Source organism: Carettochelys insculpta, chromosome 21 (genome assembly GCF_033958435.1).
Source record: "Carettochelys insculpta isolate YL-2023 chromosome 21, ASM3395843v1, whole genome shotgun sequence".
NCBI lineage: Eukaryota > Metazoa > Chordata > Testudines > Carettochelyidae > Carettochelys > Carettochelys insculpta.
Genome location: NC_134157.1, coordinates 22,903,396 through 22,923,573, shown reverse-complemented (window position 1 = coordinate 22,923,573; position 20,178 = coordinate 22,903,396). Strand labels below are relative to the sequence as shown.

Sequence of the window (20,178 nt, the reverse complement as noted above, 5' to 3'; positions counted from 1 at the left end):
GTATTAACTTCACTAGAATTAGTTAAAGGTTTGCTATGATCACTACAGAAGAAGGTGCGGAACCCTCCGGTACGTACAGGGAGGGGCGCACACCTACTCCACAGTAGGTGGCACACCAGTGACACCCAGCACCTGCCCTCAGTGGACAGCGCTGCAAGCCGGACGGGGGTGACAGCCAGTCAATGCTGAACAGAGCCTGGGGCCCACAAACCGCAGGCTGGGAAGGGCCACCTGCAGGACAGACCCACAGATGCACCACCCAGGCTGGGAGGCCCAGCCCACGGGGGGTGGGTCGGTGCTCCCTGGGAGTCAGCGTCCTTTTGGGGGGGCAGGGGCCCCAGGGAGTGGGCCACAGCTGAGTCCCCTCTGTCCAGGGCACGTTACTGACATGCTCTCCTCCTCTCCACACAGCCGCACCATCAGTGGGCTGGAGAGCCCCATGCCACCCCTCGTCCCCGAGAACCCACCCGCAGCCCTCGGAGGTGTCTGGACACCACCCCAGGCAGCGCGCCGTCAGGGCCATGGCCAGAAGGCACCCTGCCAGGCCGAGGAGGACCCAGCCAGCCAGCGCCAGGCTGAGGTGGCTGAACACCACCTGCAGCTTGCCCAAGCTGACATGGAGTGGCAGAGGACAGCCTGAGATAGGCTCCTCACCACCCTAGAAGGCATTGGCCACGCCTGCCGGCCTCCTGCCCCCGCCCCCAACGGCTCCCCCTGCTGGTTCTGCCCCCTCTGAGTGCGCACCCTCCGCCCTCACCAGGCACACTCACTGGCGATACTTGCCAGTGCTACCCGCACCCTCCCCTCCTCACTGGGGACCCCGCACCTGGGGAGGCAGGGGATCCAGGGGCCAACGGGGCTCACAGCCCACCACCCCTGCCCCAGAATGAGCGCCTCGCCCCCCTCCAACTTAGGTTCCCCCTGATCCCTCCCACTTAGGTTCACCCCGTACATAGTTACAACACAACCAGTTATATAAACGTTTCTTTATTGCTCACCACTCCATGCTGTGCTCCTCAGGGGGATGGTGGGTGGTGGATGTGTGGGTGCCTGATGTGTGTGGGATATGGGTGTGCATGCGGGTCAGAGGTGGCCATCAGCAAAGGCCTGCCTGAGGGCCTCCTGGATGCGGTGGCCATCCCGGTGGGCCTGGTGGATGTGGTCGGCGCCCATCTGCTCATAGATGGCGCCGGCTGGAGGGGCCCCCCCACAGGGATACAGGCATCCCCCCTTCCCTCCACGATGTTGTGGACGACGCAACAGGTGCCCACCACCTGGGGCACACTGAGGACCCCGACCTCCAGCCACGTGATGAGGCACCTCCACCACCCCTTTAGGTGCCCGAAGGCCCGCTCCACCACGCTGCAGGCGTGGTTGAGGCGCTCATTGAATGCCTCATAAGTGGGGTCGAGGTGTCTCATATATGGCCTCATGAACACGGCTGCAGGGGGTACGCCACTATCTGCCACCATGCAGAGCGGCATGGTGACATCCTCCGCCACGGGGATCTCCTGCTGGGGGACGAAGGTGCCGGCCCCCATGCGCCGGCAGAGGCCGGAGTTCCGGAAGACCCGGACATCGTGGGTGCAGCCAGCCCAGCCCACGTAGAGGTCGGTGAACTGGCTCCTCGTGTCCACCAGTGCCTGGAGCACAAACGAATGGTAGTCCTTTAGGTTGATGTACTGGCCGGCGCTGTGTGGCGGGGCGCGGATGGGGATGTGTGTGCCATCCAAAGCGCCGCTGAAGTTCGGAAAGCCCCAGGTCCTGGAAGCTGGTGACCGTGTTGTTCAGATCCCCCAGGCAGATGACCCTATGGAGCAGCATTGCATTGAAGGCCCTGACGACCTGCAGAGAGGGAAGGGGGACATGTGCCCTAGTGCGGGTGTGGCGGCCATCTCCCCCTGCCTCAGGCCCATTCTGCCCCTCTCCCATTCAGCCCCTGCCCTGTCCAGCCCCCTACCCCCCCACCTTTCCAGCCCCTGCCCCATCCAGCCCCTTGCAGTGGAGGATTCCCCTTGCTCCAGCCCCCACCACGCACCCGGCCCCATCTTACCTCCATAAGTACAGCTTCAACGGTGGCCTTGCCAACCCTGAACTGCTGCCCCACCGAGCGATAGGAGTCCGGGGTGGCCAGCTTTCATATGGCGATCGCAACCCGTTTCTCCAGTGTGAGGGCTGGCCGCATGCACGTGTTGTGGTGCCAGAGTGCGGGGGCAAGCCAGTGGCAGATCTCCTCAAAGGTCTGCCTCGACATGCGGAAGTTTCGCAGCCGCCTTTCCTCGCCCCACTCCCCTAGCACCATGCACTCCCACCAGCTGCTGCTGCTGCTGCTGCTGCTGCTGGAGTGGGTCTAGAAGCGTCAGGGCACCCGGTGGCGCCGCCCAAAGCCCCAGGGGACCGCCCAGACACCCAATGAGATCGAGTGCAGCTGCGGTGATGGTGCACAGCACTGCCAGCAGGACGTCCATGATGAGGGCGTCCTCCTGCAGAAACTGTTGTTGCGCCTCCATGGTGGGCACGAGTGGGCTCTGCCAGGCTGGGAAAGGCTGGGCAGCACTTGGCTCGTGCAGAGAGGAAGGCGGAGGGAAGGGCCCTTTAAAGGAGGCGGCTGGCTGTGGCGCTGGAAGGGCTTGTCGGCCATGGGACCCCATCTATGGCGTTTCCTGTCTCCCTGCTTCGGAAGAGGGCTTGGAGCTGTGTGGATGCTTTCTTTCAAAAGACCTCAATAGCACTTCGAAAGAATGGATTGAAGCACTGATCTGAAAAATGGCGGCAGGTGCGCCCTTTCAACGGCCGCTATTTCAGCTGCCAAACTTCAATTTTTTCCCTTTCAAAAGGGCACTCAGGTGTAGACACATCTTATATATCTTGAAAGAAGACATATCACTTGTCTGAATTCCAATTCTACTGCAGGACAATACTGAATTTCAGGGGTATTCCCATCATTTGTCACTTTATTGTAAGCTAGCTCACTATCCATTCTATATAGCTATGTGCTTTGGCTTGTGCTATAATTTTTAACTCAGATTTCATTTCTTTCAACAGCTTTTTTTTGTTTTGTTTTGTTTTTTTAAAGAAAGTGCAGCATAAGAGGACTTGTACACTAATATAGACTATAACATTTATCCTGTTTTTTGGCCTTACTATGCATTATTCCCAGGTCTAAATTAAGAAATAAAACATACCAAACATTTTGTTTTAACATTTTAATGCCTGATTCTCTTAAAACTACCAACAGCAATTACTAGCAATATTCTGGACGTATCTTGAGTTTTGTATTCTCTGTTTGCTTCTTTCTGAAGTGCATTTCTCTATTTTGTAAGCTTAAAGTCCAATAAAAAGGAATTGGGGGACAAAAACGGGAATTTTATCTAGCAGACTGCAGTGACACCTGTTTGTCTATTTCATGGGTTACTGAGACGACAGAAACACTGTTGTAAGCCACGCTGTTAATCACTCTGCTCTGCATGCATAATAGAAGACATTCTCCTTTGCAATGCCTGGACACTAGCTCACATTAGTGTTAATGAGATTCATGTGTAGGCATCAAGAAAAGAATATTCCCACAAGGCTGAACTTTAAAAAAAATAAAAAACAGTTAAGAATTTTCAGCAGAGTATTTTTTCAGCCTTCTTTCAGGTATGTTGATCCATTGCCCTTCTAGTCAAAGACAGTCAGATGTTCCCTGTGGAACTAATCAATATGACATCGCTCTCTACCCAATACTGGAGTTAGGTGTATTCTCTGTGAGCTTTCCAGGTTTAGCCAGGCTTGCCTGTGAACTTGCCTCGCAGTAATCAATGATGGTTCAGGAAACTTGGTTCATGTCCTCTCTCCATGCAATCCATGTCCTCCTAGGGCTTGTCTCTACTACAGCCAAGATAGAACCTGCAGCAATTGATCCACTGGGGGAGTCTATTTAGCGTGTATAATGAAGACTGCTAAATCAACCACCAATTGCTCGAATGCCATCTCCAGTACCCCACCGGAATGAGAGGAGAAAGGTGAATCAATGGCACAGTTCCTCCTCTTGACTCAGCAAAGTGTTGACTCGGCAGTAAATAGATCTGAACTACATCGACTTGATTTACGCTATAAATTTACTCAAATTGTATAGCCTGGATCAACTTTTATTCCCTCCAGTGCAGACTTGTCCCAAGTCTTTGATTAACACCTTAAAATTTTTGTTTATATAAAAATTACATAACATTGAGATTAACTACCTTTGTGGGTTGGTCTCCCTCAATTCCACCTTTTAACCTCTGTTACCGGAAGGAGCTAGAAACCAGTACCTGTGGAATCTATTAAGGCTGCTCTCAGAAAGTCAACTGGAGATGATCTCGACACTACCACCCAGCATATCAAGCAAGCCCACTCACCAACATATTTTGGAGAGTCTACAAAGGAATTAAAAAACCAAAACCTTTGCATCTTATTCCCCACACCTTGAACCCCACCAGCTCAGAATATTCAGAGAAGCCCCACTGGTTTTATAAGAGTTGACTGAAGAGGAGATCCTCTTCCCCTCCCTCTACAAATGCCTGTGCATGCACTTGGCAGGAAAGTGATGCAGGCCATTACTTGAAATTTCTAATCTTCTGACAGAAGGAAACTGCATAACCTTAATTCTCACAAAACTTTAAATGCACAAAGCATCACAAAATGCTCTAGCCTGGGTTGGTGACATTTTCTCATTTCTTTAATGCAACCTAAAAGTTTGATGGCAGTTAATGCCTGATGTGTATGCACAGCAATGTTGTCAGCAAGAGGCATGCGGAAGAGCAAGCCTTCTCCAAATGAGTAAGTATGTTGGCTCCCTGCTGCTGATTATAGCCATATTACTGAGCTGTTTTACCTCCCTCTTTTTATTAGGCTGTTTTTTTATGTGGGTTTTTTATTTATTTATTTATTTTAGTTTTTTCAGTTCCAGGGAAATTTTTATTACTTACAATGCAAAAGCTAGCGTTTTTCTTATTTTGTTTTTTGTCTTTTGTGTTTTTTTTTAAACCATTAACCTACTAAGGATGAAAAAAACAATTCTGTGACTACACAGGAATTTTTGATCAAAAGAAATCAGAGGCAAAGCATCATTTGGAGTCAGATTCACTACAGCAAGCCTGTCCAATTCCTTCCACAAAAAAAAAAAACAAACCCTATGGAGTTCAACTTAGTTTATTAAAAACCAGGGTAAGCTGTTTTAATTTGCAGTTTATGCAGACATATGAGCTGGGTCTACATGACAGCACTCTTTTGAAAGGCTAAAAATCAAGTGATAACATTCAAATTCTAGCCTTTCGAAAGAGCATAGCTACATATAAAAAAACAGACTGAACCTTCATTCGAAAGAGATCATACACACAGTTCCAGTAGCTCTTTCGAAAGACCGGAGCAGGACATGTCATGGCTGGGATCTCTTGGCTGGCAAGCCCTTCTGGGGCCCACAGCCAGATGCCTTCTTAAAGGACCCCTTCCAACAACCCCAGGCTGCACGAGCTGAGGCCTGCTTAGCTGCCATAAGCCACGCAGAGCCCAGTGCGCAGCTGACTGGAGTCCCAGCACCTGCTCCTGGTGTTGGATGCCGATGTCTTGGACGCTGTGCTCCAGACGTTGTGCACAGTTCTCGTGTCCACACCTCCACCTCCTCAGGGGGCCAACCTGCCTCCCCACCAGGGAAGAGGAGTTCCCCCAGCCTGTATCCCCCTCCAAGGCCCTCCCTGGCTGGCCCGGCATCACTGAAGCCACCCCAGCAGCTTGGACTGGTGGGAACAACTGGTGTTGGGGCAATGGGACGATGCCAGATAGCTGCAGAACTTCTGCACGAGCTGCCACTGTCTTGTTCCTGCACTCAGGCACCAGCGCAACTGCATGAGGCCTGCTCTCCCCCTCAAGAAGTGGGTCATTCTGGACAGCTGCCGCTCTGTGGGGCACTAGTTCAGGGTGGGCAAGACCACCATTAGGGCCAGGCCTGGGTCACACACCTGCCACGGGGTGGGGTCTCCCAGGCAAGGGGGACCTTTGGCGGAAGAGGGCCAGGAGGGGGCAGGGGGTGCAGGGGCCAGGAACTCCCCACCACACCTTCACAAGAGCACACACCCTCCATCCCATGCAGGTCGTCCACATGATCAATGCGATGCTGCTCCACAGAGTTGTTTACATAAGAGATCTGGAAGCAGCTGTCGGGGAGTTCGTTGCACTCGGCTTCCTGAACTGCTCCAACTCCCTGGATGGGATGCACATGCCCACCTGTGCCCTGGCACACAGCACCAGTCACTACATCAACAGAAAGGGCGACCACTCCATAGTCCTCCAGGCTCTGTTGGATCCCAAAGGCCAGTTCCTGGACATCTATGTGGGCTGGGCAGGCCAGACACACGACACGTGTTCTGGAATTCAGACCTCTGCTGGCACATGGAGGGTAGAACCTTCATCCCTCAGTGTGCACTCCAAGTTGGGGATGTCACCTTGCTACTCGACATGGTGATGGATGCCACCTACCCCCTGCAGCCATAAACTGGCCATCTTGACCCAACCCAGGAAGCATTTAACACCTGCCTCAACCATGCCCACAACATTGTGGAGAGAGCCTTTGAGTGCCAGAAGGGGCAGGTGAAATGGCAGTGCCTCCTCTCATGCCTGGAGGTTGGGGCGCATAATGTCCCATAGGTGGTGGGTGCCTGCTGCACCCTCCACAATATTGTGTAGGGCAAAGGAGATACTTTTGTGCAGGGGTGAGTAATTGAGTCCAGCCCCAGCTATAAGAAGCTGGCTGCTGCCCCCACTTGCCAGGCCTAACAGGATGGGGTCTACATCAGAGAGGCCCTCCATGAGAGCTTCACTCATGGGTCCCACTGACCCCCATCCACAGCCACTCCTCACCATCCCCCACACACATCCATCCTGTACCATTCCCACCTCCCCAACACATCAACCCCCATCATCCCACCACCAAGAACATAGGACACGGGGATTCTTGAAAAATAAAAACTCACTTTAAATTATTATTTTACAACTATTAAACATTTTACTCAAAAACTATATACAATGGGGAGGGAGGCAACATATGCACACTGGAGGTCTGGGCAGAACCTGAATCTGGAGGAGGGGCTGAGGGATCACTCAGGGGCAGAGGTGGAATGTTGAGAATCCCTGTCGGCCCCAGGACCCCTCTCCTCCCCAGGTTTGGGGTTTGCAGCAGGAAGCATGGGCAGGTAGGGCTGTGGGAGGGCTTTGGCAGGGTCAGGCTTGGTGGGAACATGTTGGCCACGTGCTCCCTCAGGATGCCGTTAATGTCCTCCAGCTTGGACATTAGCCTGTGCCAGGCCACCCTCCTCCAGGCCATGTTGACCTCTTCCAGCCAAAGGTGTTGCTCCACTACTTCAGCCTGGTGGCAGCTGGCAATGACATCCCCCAACAGCCACTGAGGTCTCCAGCTGTGGGCCCAACTTGGTGCTGCTGGGAGGGTTGCTAGATGCTCTCTGGGACAACGGAGGGCATGGGAATCTCCCAGTCCTTGGATGGCATAGCTGTGCGGAGGGAAGGATGGCATTTCAGTCCCTTATCACTGCCCTCATGACCATCATACTGGGGGGGCAACACCTCAACTCCTTGGCGGCAACACCCCACCCCCTACCCAAAGGCATGGAGGCCACGAGGTATCACAGGCACACAGAGGTTCCCTGCCCATGTGGGACAGTCTCCAGGAGTGATCCAGCCCCACTACCTCTTGCCGCATGTGCAGCTCATAGTGCTGTCCACAAGTGTGGGTGTTGGCTATTGCCAGCAGCCATTATGGGGTGCTGGGAGCCACAGCCAGCTGGTATGTGTCCATGCTGGGACCAATGGGCATGTGCATGGCCTGCTGGCAATTGTGTTGCCCCCACCTAGCAAGTCAGGGTGCACACACACACCCCCAGGGGCTTACCAGAGTATCCGTCACTGAAGTCCACCAACATCCAACTCCTGGTAGCCTTGCTGGACAACTGGGAGGGCACATGGATCATGAGGTACCCCTTGTCACTTGACCACTCCAGGGTGGGGTCTGGCTCCTGGCTTCCTGCTCCTGGCTTCTGATATGCCTCCAGCTGCGGGCTGTCCACAGCTGCATCCAGGACAGTAGGTGGTGGGGAACCGTCCCGGGGTCTCAGGGTGGACTGGAGCTCCCAGTGGTAGGGACAGGTGGAGGGACTTCCCCCTGAGCATCTGGCCTCTTCCTGGTCCCAGGTGAGGCCCTGCCAGAGCTCTCTGACCTTACTCCTGACTTGGTCCAGAGTGTGCTCGGGGTGTCCCTGGGTGCTGGGTTCATAGGCCAGGTGGGCAAAGGCTGAAGCATTGTGGTGCTTCACCCCCATCTCCTTCAACTCCCTCTCTTCCTTCCACAGTCTGAGAAGGTCTCTTAATTCTGCCTGTTTCCAAGAGGGAGCCCTGTAGTTTTTCTCAAATGCAGGCTCCTGAGAGCCCTGAGAGGGCCAATTATTTTTTTTCAGGTTTTGGCATGGATAAGAGGGTGTGCTGCACTGAGCTCGTAGCTGTGGTGCTAGCACATTCTCAGCTTCCTCCCATGGGTTTTCAGAGTCCATACAGCTTTAAGGGTTGGCCAGATGCAGAGATCATAGAGCCCCACTACTGCAGACCAGGGCATCTCAATGCTCTAGCTAGCCAGTGCCATGGAGAAATCATCTTTCGAAAGAGCAGACCATGAAGCACCTGTGTGTGTCATCTTTCGAAAAAGAATTTCAAAAGGAGACTCTCTTCCTAACATGGGATTGGGGTAGAGATTTTGAATTTTGCACAATTTCCTTTCAAAAGAACACATTGTACATGTAGATGCTCCTCGCGTTCTTTCGAAAGAGAGTTGGAAATTTCAAAATTACTTGCACGTGCAGATCCAGCTATGAAATGAGATGGTAACAGTGTACAATAGTACATGTCATGGAACAAAATTAACAAATCTAAGTACCGAACATGATTATTTGGCTAGGCTCCAGACAAAATATCACAATTAGACATTTACTGTCTGTTGATAGACCCATTAGTAGTACACTGATTTAAATGAGACTTAGTACATGTTTAAGAAGTTTGCTGAATCCAGTACCCTTAATTAGACACTTTTAACTTTTTATTTAAGACAAAAAACTTCCTTTATCAAAAGCAGTATAATAGTTAAACGACAGAATTTATGTGTTTTTATGTAATTTTGTTACATTAGGTGCTGGAGTATTCACATGAAAATTGCATGTTATTCATTTGAAAAAATAGCACTGACTTTGAAATTAATGGCAGATTTATATCTAATGAAAACAATTATAGCCAGCTTCTGTCTAAAATCAGAGGGGTGGGGAGCTTAAAAGAAAAAGAAAATCCAAGGAAATTCTTCATATCATGCCACGGGAGATCCCATGCCTTCTGCAGTACAAACTGGAGTCATGCTGTTAGAACCTTGCTCCTTTCTCAGAGCATGGACTCACTCTACCTCGTGCTTTATGTGTAGGAACATCCATATCCTGGTCCTAAATTTGTACTGCAAAGCACATTATACCTATGTCAAGTCTTGACATGTGAAATACAACTTTTTCTTAAAAACCAACTCTGTAAAATGGCCTTCAGTTATTCATATGTAGCTGTAAGAACAGCCAGCATGGGAGCTATCAATTAACAAGAGATGAGTTGCAAATATTGATTTGACAAGTTATTAACTTTACAGCACTGAGTGAAGTGTATTCCAATTGCTGACACTGACAGACATACAGAAGCTAGCCTCTTAAAATCCTCCCTAGTCTCTAAACAAAACCTTGAATAACTCTGCCTAACAGTCTTTTGGGAATAGAACTTTCCTCTGTATCAAATTACCAAAAATGCTGACCTGTACAATGTCATTAACAATGCTTCTCGACTTGATATTTAGAACTTTGATTACTCTTAGTTGTGATTTCTCCAGTTTCTCAGAAACTGACATACACATCTTGGGTAAAATCCACCATATTTTCTTGGATCTTTCATTTGAACACTAATATACATTTGAAAGATGTGCCCTATCGGCAATATCAACTAATATATCCTTTGTGGATTTCCAATACAATGTGATTTCTCAAACTGACTTTCTAAACCATACTTTGAGCTCCATTTTATTTGAGGGAGCTACGTAAGTATTCAACCAGTAACAATTATTTACAGCACAACACGATTATTCTTTACTGCATTTTTCAAACAGGATTTTATATTGTCAAGAGGGGAGAGAGACCTGTGACTGTAACGTTTACAATTCCCCAATTCACAAATCACTTTATGTAGCAAGTAAACTAAAAAGACGACTCAAAGTATGTTGTCATAGAGTAATAAGGATCAAAATGCAGAAACCTTGGGAGACTGCAGCACCCCCTGAAAAGAAAAAAAAATTAGAAGGAATTCCCTTCATTAAGTTTGTGATTTTTAAAATGAAATAATTTTAAGTCTCTTATTTGTCACCACTTAAGCATTTTGAAGGAAATACAGAACGTACACACACACAGAAGTGATTACCAAATATCCACCTTCACTTTTTGCTAATCAGCTCCACTTCTGTTTTTCACACCCAAGTATGATGCTGAAATGCTTGAGTTGCAAATGTTAATATAAATATAATATATGGAGATACACATCTCATAGAACTGGAAGGGACCTCTGGAGGTCATCGAGTCCAGTCCCCTGCTCTCTTGGCAGGACCAAGCACCATCCCTTTTGTTTGTTTGTTTTGTTTTTTTCCTCTATTTGCTCCAGGTCCCTAAATGGCCCCCTCAAGGATGGAACTCACAACCCTGGGTTTAGCAGGCCAATGCTCAAACCAGTGAGAATGGTTGCAAGTATCGGAGGGGTAGCCGTGTTAGTCTGGATCTGTAACAGCAACGAAGGGTCCTGTGGAATGGTTGATATTAAAGAATTAAAAAAAAAAAGAGGTTTAATTTGAAAATATTACCAGGTCTTATTACGCTTTTCAAAAATATAGTCACTGAGCTCTATCAGTGCACTTGCACATAAAGCAGGGAATATCTACCCATTGCTCATACAAGTTTCAATACAAAACAGAGAACTCAGTTCAGACAAACAATTAATTGAACTAGATTGAACTGGTAAAAAAAAAACAATCTAAGAAAATGAACAGGTATATATTGGGTTTAAGTAAGCTGACAACCCCTCTACAACAGAGGCATCATACTACTGATTTTCACGTTAAAAAAACAAACAAACACCTCACTCCTAGATAGCTTAGTGTGAGCAATGACATATGAAGTTATACTGGCAGGACTATTCAAATTCCACAAATACTTAAACTAAAATATAACAATATAAAAAAAAACAGAAAAAAATATTCAGTTAAAGTTTTCCACAAAGATAAGTGACGTTAGCATAAGTTACTAAAGACCTCAAAGTATAATGGCCTTTTCTTCATAAACATATCTACCACAGGCAGTGTATGCATTTATAATGTATTAGCTGGCAATATTTTCAAATAAATCAATTCAATTTAAAAAACAGGCAAAACTATTAAAGGAACCTAGTCTACTTCTATAACAGGAGCCAATTTGTTAGGGAGATGAAGCTCTAACCATAGAATAAGAATCAGATTAAGTATCTGTGTCCTATGATGCACGTCAGTGCTATATTTTCCGCCCTTCGGAATGCAGCTGTCACATTTTTCAGGACACACCACTATTTGCTTGATCCTGAAGCAGTCAGTATGCCCAACTTACACATGCTGGCTGAGTTACAGCCTGATCCCAGTGCCATTGACTTCAAAGAGATTTGGATCAGGCCCTCAATTCTGCCAGTTGAGGGCAGGTCTACATGAAAGCAGAAGTCAAACTAAGAGATGCAACTCCAGCTATGTTAATTAGCACCTGGAGTCGATACACCTTATTTGAAGCTTCTGCACCATCTCCACTTTGGCAGGTCGACAGGAGCAAATGCTAATGAGGGGCAGAAGTACCAGCATTGATGTAGGTACCTTGTGAGTTCAATTTAACACATCCCAACCAGATGCACTAACTCGAACTTCAGAAGATTGATCATGGTAGTGTCAATCTTCCTAGTAGAGTAGATGTCGCCTGAGACAATGTATAGCAGGAGATACTGGGAGAATAAGAAGAGTCAAAGAGCTAAGAATGGAGGAAATATAAATATATTTTAAACAGCAATATAGTGGACAGAAAGTGCTAATTAGCCCACCATATCGTATCATCTCTCACTGATCTTTTCACAACACAGGCAATATAGTATTCACAGCTTGACATCTGGCTACTTGGTGAGCTTTACACAGAAAGATCTGGAGTTGCCTCTGGTCATCTCATACAGTAGGATGATAATTGACCATCTATGCTCCCTTGTCATCTTTGATATTTTATCTTCACTCACCTCTGAGTCTGATAAATTTGCACATACTATCCTGAATAAGTACAGTGCGAACATATGACACTGTCCACAACCAAACACTGCTTGTGTAACACTGAACACCTGAATTCCCAGGATTCCCTGTTCTCCTGGTGAACAAGTAACTGGCATTAATTTTCTTTTTCATCAGAAACTCTTTAGCAGCACACAAAGAGCTCCCATAGAATTTTAATTACATGCCCCTATCAATATAACTACTTCAGACTGACCAGGCTTTCATCTAAAGTCTTATTATGATATCTGATACTCAGAGGGGCTGTGGCCACACTTGGCCAAAACTTCGAAATGGCCATATCGAAGAATACTAATGAGGTGCTGAATATTCAATTCAGCTGAGGGGAATAAGGGGATTTCAAAATGTGCGGGGTCCATTGGAAAAGGACCCCTGTGTAGCCACGACGAGCGGCACTGTCAAAGTGCTGCGGCTGGCAGCATGCAAATGCTGATGAGGCACTGAACATTCAATTCAGCACCTCATTAGTATTCTTCAATTCAGCCATTAACATGGCCATTAAGGTTTGGCCAAGTGTGGCCACAGCCAGGAACAGCTAATTCCAATTGGTACATTGAGGCTGTGTCTACACTTGCATTCCTCTTTGGAAAGGTGAATGCAAATGAGGGAAATAAAATGCAAATTAGATGCAGATTTACATATATGGTACATCATTTCCATATTCTTCATTCAAAAGGAGCTCTTTTGAAAGAATAATATGCAAATGAGCATCAACTATAAACCTGCACCTTATTTGCATTTTCAATTACCCTCATTTGCATGCCTCTTTCCAAAGAGGAATGCAAGTGTAGACACAGCCTGACATACTATTCTGCAAATCTAAATAGAGATAAAACAAGATGGCTTCCAGTTGGGTACGTTCTGGTATAAATTCCAGCTACCACCATGAAGCAAATGGGGGATATTCTCCTCATGCTGTCAATTTATGTATACATAAACTCACATGGAGAGCTGTCATCCATCCCTGATAGCAGCTGCTTTAGAAGGACAGACCCTTATATATTAACTCACATTTGAAGCTTTAAAACTCATGTTTGTCATGAAAGAGCAATAATGATCCAACTGCTGAAGCTGAAGCTGGATTCTTCTTACCAAAGGTCATATGCAAAGTCCATTGATTATAAACCATCTGATTAATGGACCACAATCCAATGTCAGGAGTGCCGGAAAAGGCAAGTTGCACTAACACTCTCTTGACACTAACCTCTAAATTTTATTTTGTTCATCACCTATTGGCAGAGCCTGTCTCCTTGCACCAAAATGGCACGAAGTGTCTGTGGCATATTTAAAGTTGTTCTAGTCACTATTACTCTAGAGAAAAAGGATGTGTGTACTGTGGGGTGGAGGGGAACCTCTTACATCAGGACTTAAATGACCACAGTTCACACATCAACTCAAATTCATAGAAATACACAATGCCCTCTGGCCAAAACCTGGCCAGCAGGTGACACAATCTCTTTTAAGAAAAAATACCTCCCAGCCAAGGCATCTGCTATGCTGTATGCAAGATCTTTGAAGGAGAAAAGATATAGTAGTACATAAGGCAAAAAAGAGATCAGCATGGATACCCTGGCCCACGGTTCTAAAGGGCAGAAAACTAAAAACAGCCACCAAGAGGTGTGCCCCAGAGAACGTATTGCACAAAAACAGCTATGGAAATTATTTAGGTAAATTGCCATGAAACCAAAGAGGAATCCAAAGCAAACTCCAGACAGGAATTGTAAATGTGTCTCATCTGATTTCATCTGTCACACAAGACAAATCACAATCTGCTTGCATGGACATAAAACAAAATTTTCCAAATAGGAAAAACTAAATATTAAGACTCTGTAGAAATTCTTACCTTCAGAAGGTCAATTTCTTTAATGCAGTCCTGTCTGGCCTTGGCATCCATCATTTCGAATATCTTCAATGCAAGATAAGTGAAATATTAATAAAAGGCAAGCAAGCAGATAGCTCTACTGATTTCAAAGCAGTATTGTTTCTCCCTGCTTTGCCTTAACTTAATGGATGTAAGTGTCCTACTGCAATAACCAGATTTCCATTTAGTTGACATTCTTTGTTTTAAAACCACTACAAATTAGAAGTAGCAAAATTAACATTAGCAACTATTGGCAACATGCTAAATGGTGGGGAAAATGAGATTTCAGTGTGTAGATGTTGCCTATTTGGTGACCTTAAAAATGAAACAGTATAATTTAACACTTTTCACATTGTGCGTGAAACATATTTCTATTCTCTCTTTAAACAATTCAGAGCTCTACTTCCTTTCACAGATTCCCCTCCATTAATTAAGAGTAATTAGTGTTAATATTCATTCTCTAATAATCTGAGAGCAAGTCACTGGTAATGGGAATTTAAAGATCTGTTGAAGGATTAAAGTCAAATTTCTTCAAGAAAACACTGTACAATACTTTAATCCAAATTACCAGTTCATAATGTATTTGTGCAACATATCTTCAGAATTTTTTTAAACAATGTAACTCATGATAGTAGAAAGAAAACAAATTTATTTTTATTTGTCTTCCACTAACAAAAGTCTGGCCACAGAATTCATCATATCATCTGCTCCTCTGCTTCCAAAAACTAATGACTTACATGAGAAGAGCAGTGAGCTAGTGTTTCCATCCCTAGCTATATCTCCTCAACCATCTGCCTTTTTTTCAGTCATCCTGCCTTTCCTCACACTCAGTATTCTTGTCTGATAGCACATATTAAGATGACAGATTCCTAATCTTATGGCTGTACCTATTAAAGCCTTTGCTTTTATCTATAATTTCAAACTAAATGGACATATTCTCATAAAAATAAAGGAAAATTAAAAAAGTCGTATGAAATGACCTTCCTTTTTACACTGATATTGGACTTGTCTAGCCATTTCTAAATGTAAGGGTCACCAGTGATCAAGCTTAGGTGGCAACAAGTACATAATGGCCACGTCCACCCTGACTGAATAGACCTTGTCACCTTTGGCCCTCCCCTTTAAACCCTCCTCTGACCCCACCACCCCGCCACTCATGCATCTGATGAAGAAGGTCTTTGTTCACGACAGCTCCAAAATATCTGTTAGTCAATAAGGTAACACAGGACTACTTGTTGTTTTTTAAGTTCAGTCTGTCACAGTAGAAACTGGATTTGTCTGCCCTGTGTGGAATAACTGAGGAAGGGGATTCAGAGGAGAAACCCAAGAGTAAGCCCTTGGGTTTTACTCCCAATTAATGTCACTGACTCACTTTTTGACACTACCTAAAATAGTTAATCTCTGTCTTTGTGTATCCATCTGTAAAATGGTTATGATAATACTCACCTTCTTAATAAGTTTTTATGAAACTGGTTTCAGCCTTTTAAAAGTGTGGTTCTGTATGGCAGCCAAAACCCACTAATGTTGACAACAGCAATTAAGGAGAAAAGGACTTCTAATAGAGCTTTCTGTTCCTCTGGTTTACTTTCACTCGTGAGAGAATTCTCAAGTGGAAGCCACTAAGTAGTAGACATTCTGGATGTTAATGGTTAACTTGTTAACCACTAAGGTCTCCTCCCCACATCTGCTGCAGGAGAGGGCTCCTCCAGCCCTGCAGGGCTCTCTGTGAGCAGGGACACTCCAGCCTAGCCAGAGCAGCCCTGGTCCATGGCGAGGGGTGGGCTGCCAGTCTCTCATCCATCCCTGGGATTAATGAGCTAACATCCCTACTAGACATATCAGAATTATTTCCTTTACCTGCAATACAATTGCTCACCTGAACTTTCTTTAATGCCACAGTTTTTCTGTCCAGAAGGCACGTAGCTTTGTAGACTTCACTGAATTGTCCACGGCCAATCTTTTTCTCTATCTGAAAATCCGCCAAGGTGCAGTGATATGGGTATGACGTCAAATGCCTCTGCTTATTCAAAAGAAATGAAAACAGCCAGTGAACTAGAAAAGTCCAAAGAAAACTTGAATAGGTATTTCTCCACCCCCTCCTTTACTCACTCACAGACAGCACCTTCTGTGACTTACGATAATCACAGTAAGCAGTGTGCCTCTGTAAAGGGAAGGATGAAAAGCCCGGAGACCAAAGAAAAGTACACTTTATGGAAATTGGCTGGATTTCTCTCTTTAATTACAACTCAACCTTTCTGCTTCAGACCACTTCCATTTCAAAACCACCTTGGTACTAGAGTACTGACAACAATGAATATTTTGTGCCATTAAAAGAAATGCAGTACAGATCCATCATAGCCCACAAAATACATCGGTCTACAAAAATAAACTATTAGATTAAACAAATAAATCAACTACATATTAAAGCAAACAAACCCCCAAACAGTTCAAAAGATTTTTTTAAGGTCCAATGGTTGTAAGCAACATAAACAAATTTAAACAAAAAAACAGTCAACTTATCTAATGCTTCATTTGGAGTCACAAGAATAAACATAGCAGCAAAATTTGCATTACATGACAACACTGGCAAATAGTAACAAAGAGATAGCTGTGTTAGTCCGTACTCCAACAAACCAAAGCAGCCGAAATGTAGTACTTTAAAGACTAAGACTAAAACACTGGCAAACTCTAATTTCCTACACATTTCTGCTTTACCTACTTTAAATTACCACCTATAGAAAATTCAAACCGATCTGAACACATAGTAACACTAACAGTTATGAAATATTTGCACAAAAATAAGTTTAAAACTAAACATACTAATAGTTATCCTCTTATTACTGATGTGCAAGACCTGAACCTAGACTAATTGATCTATTGACTCAATTATCTGTAAATATACTCATTTTTAGTCTAATTCCACTGATGTTACTAGTGTGTCTAGTTTGCTTAGTTAAAATAAGAAAAAAGGAAATAAAGAGAATATGCTGGTCTCCCATGTAAATAACAAACAACACCCAAACTGCTGCCTTCCCAGTTATGTACCCTCAAGTCAACTTTGCATATTGTTTTCACCTGGGATAGACTGTAGCTACTTTCAAGCATTCTCAGGTAAATATGCAGTTAGGTAGGTATACACAGTATAAAAAGCATTTATGTACTTCACAGACCAGGCAGTACTCTCTAGAGCCATTCTTCTGTAATTAACATGAGCACTAACCAATATTTAAGAAAGAAACTCATGACTAAAAGTTGCTGTGCATGCCAAATAGACTATTTTCAAATATTGATGTCTTGAAGTATTTTGAATTAAAAAAAATTACAACTGTTTGTAAATCAATCCTCTGTAAATTTTCATTCTTTGAATATAAATTATTTGCAATTTGAACCTCTGACAATCCCAGCAAAAGTGTCCAGGACTGAACAGGATATGGAGACTGTACATTTTGACGTAAGAAGCCACTGCCTAACCTCTTCTGTGTGTAACGTGAATTTCAGGACTGAAGATTCATCTGGCCAGTACCTCTCACTAGCACTAAGCACAAAGCAGTAGAAAATCTCTTTGGACTTTGTATGCGTTGACAAGTCAGATTATACTTCCTTCTTTGCTACATTGGCAAAAATAAAAAATATTAAAATCTAAACAACAATACAAAGTGTTTGTAAGAAAACCTTTGAGGTTTATAGCTGTTTGCCCATTTTTGAATTATAATAAAAAATAAGGAAAACATCTCACTGGCAGAAGCTTTGGACCAAGACCTTACATTAAACACTCTAAAACTCCAAGTTTCTCAGCTGGAATTTGAGAGTTACATGGAGCTAAAAGATTGCAATGCTCAAAAAAACAGTCTGACTTTGCTAAGAACTACTATTACCTTCAACATGATAAACAGAGACCAGTAACAATGGACTGCTATGCCACTGGAGATATAGGTAAGATGAAAGGGCTGGTTGTATTAATAATTATGGTATACAAAATATAATGCTGTGTAATAAACTGGCAATTAAACAAATGTCATATCCTTTGCCTACTCTTCCCCACATCATTTGTAGCTGGTGACTTGTTTTGTTGCTACTGTACCTTCTAATACATAAACTACTTTCCTATCACAGTTGTTTCAGGGATTGCTAAATGAGCATTACAATATAGAGTAATTCTCAAAAGACTATACCACTGGTGAAACTAATAATTTTAATTATATCTATATCTCCCGCTATATCTATCTACCTATCTACATATATATATATATATATATACACACACACAAAGAGAGCTATAGATATATACATATTATAAACAATTCCAGCGAGCATGAAAATATCAATACTATAAGGTTCAATCAAAGTTTAATAACAAAAGTAGGCACATGGCAGTGAATTTAACTCTGGGTCATCTTTGTCAACTTTCCCAGTTTAAGTGCCCTAAAAGAGTAACACACTCATCTTCCCATAAAGTGACACACAAAGTAATTGTTTTTGAAACAGCAAAGCCGAAGGTGAATTTTTCCCACCCCCTACAACTCTTAAAACTATCTGAAAATGATGTTATCACTCTGGGCTGAAGAACCACAATTAGAATTTTAACTTTAGTGCAATAATTTAGACAAACAATTAGGTTAATTAACAACTAGCATTTATCTGAAAGGTCAGTCATGTGGAAATTTGAAGCTAAGTACAGGGAGCATTTTCTTTTAACCATTATATTTTTGAGCTTAATTTCTTTTCCTTCCCAAATATGTTTACTTATATGGAATCCTGCATGCTTTCCCACCACATTCATCTGAGCTACGCTCAAAATGTTTGTTTTTCGGTAACATGAACAGGGTTAACCAGAGTTTTGCTGTGCTTGGCATTGGTAACCAATAGAATTACAATCAGATTCTGGGTAGATAAGTTCTTCACAGGCAAATTAAAAATAAGAAGAGAATACAGAGATTTCACCACAAATATCTGTACCCCTTGGTTAGTAAATACCTAACTATGGAAGCTTCCATTCTCTTCTGTGCCTATACAAATATACACCAATGAGGGTGGATTAAATCTAATTTTCTTTCTTATATTGTCAAATCATTGTACTAACTGAATGCCACAACATTAATCTAAACAAGGTCTCTCACTATTGAGTATTCAGAGCCTCATTAACATAATGGTGGCTGTGGCACTGTGAAAGTGCCGCTTTTGATCGTGCGCAGCTCGTCTACACGGGTTTCTTTTCAAAAGGACCCCGCTCACTTTGAAATCCTCTTATTCCTATTTGGTTATTTGCCTCATTAGCATATCTTGAAGTGCCCGATTAGCATCCCCCTTTCGAAAGGGGGTGCTAGTGTAGACACAGGCAAGATGTACTTACTTGAAAAAAAAAAACAATCAGAAGCTACACAGAGCATTTATGGAGTAAGAACCGGATGTTTGTACAAGAACTTTTATAATTGGGAGGTCTGTATTTTGAAGCACCAGAATGACCCAGAAGGGTTGCAGTTGTGTGGCCATGTGCCTACTTGTACAACTAATCTGCTCAGATGTTACCATCTCAAAAAAGTTATTTCAAGAAACATTTAAAAGAAAGGTACAAGCCCAGTCAAAAATCATGGCCTTTGCTTATCTTAATAATAAAATCTAACAAGTAAAGCTAGAAACATGCCTGCTGGTCTGCTATTTAGGTTTCATTGTAAGACAAGAAATGGCAGCATTTCCAACGAATTTTAACCTTACCATAGGGCATACAGTGCTTACAAGGCATTGGCATATGTTTGCCCAAACCGACTGTTTGAAATTTACACAGATGATGAAACTGTGATCAAAAACAAATTTATGTCCCATTAACCTTTAAATAATTGTGTGCTAATACCTAGCTTTGTAAATGACAAACATCTGACTGCAAGAA

The 20,178-nt window shown here is 44.1% G+C and overlaps 1 protein-coding gene across 2 annotated transcripts in view; it reads right to left on the bottom strand.

The window, feature by feature from the left end:
- NEK6 (NIMA related kinase 6) overlaps positions 1-20,178 on the bottom strand; it is a 141,906-nt gene that overhangs the window by 53,639 nt on the left and 68,089 nt on the right. Inside the window, exons 4-5 of one of the 2 annotated variants that reach the window (XM_075015495.1) lie at positions 16,171-16,314; positions 14,277-14,339 (exon numbers count right to left, since the gene is read on the bottom strand). In XM_075015495.1, the coding sequence (XP_074871596.1) occupies positions 14,277-14,339; positions 16,171-16,314 (207 nt within the window). The remainder of the gene's footprint in view (positions 1-14,276; positions 14,340-16,170; positions 16,315-20,178) is intronic. The other variant, XM_075015496.1, reaches the window with a different exon arrangement.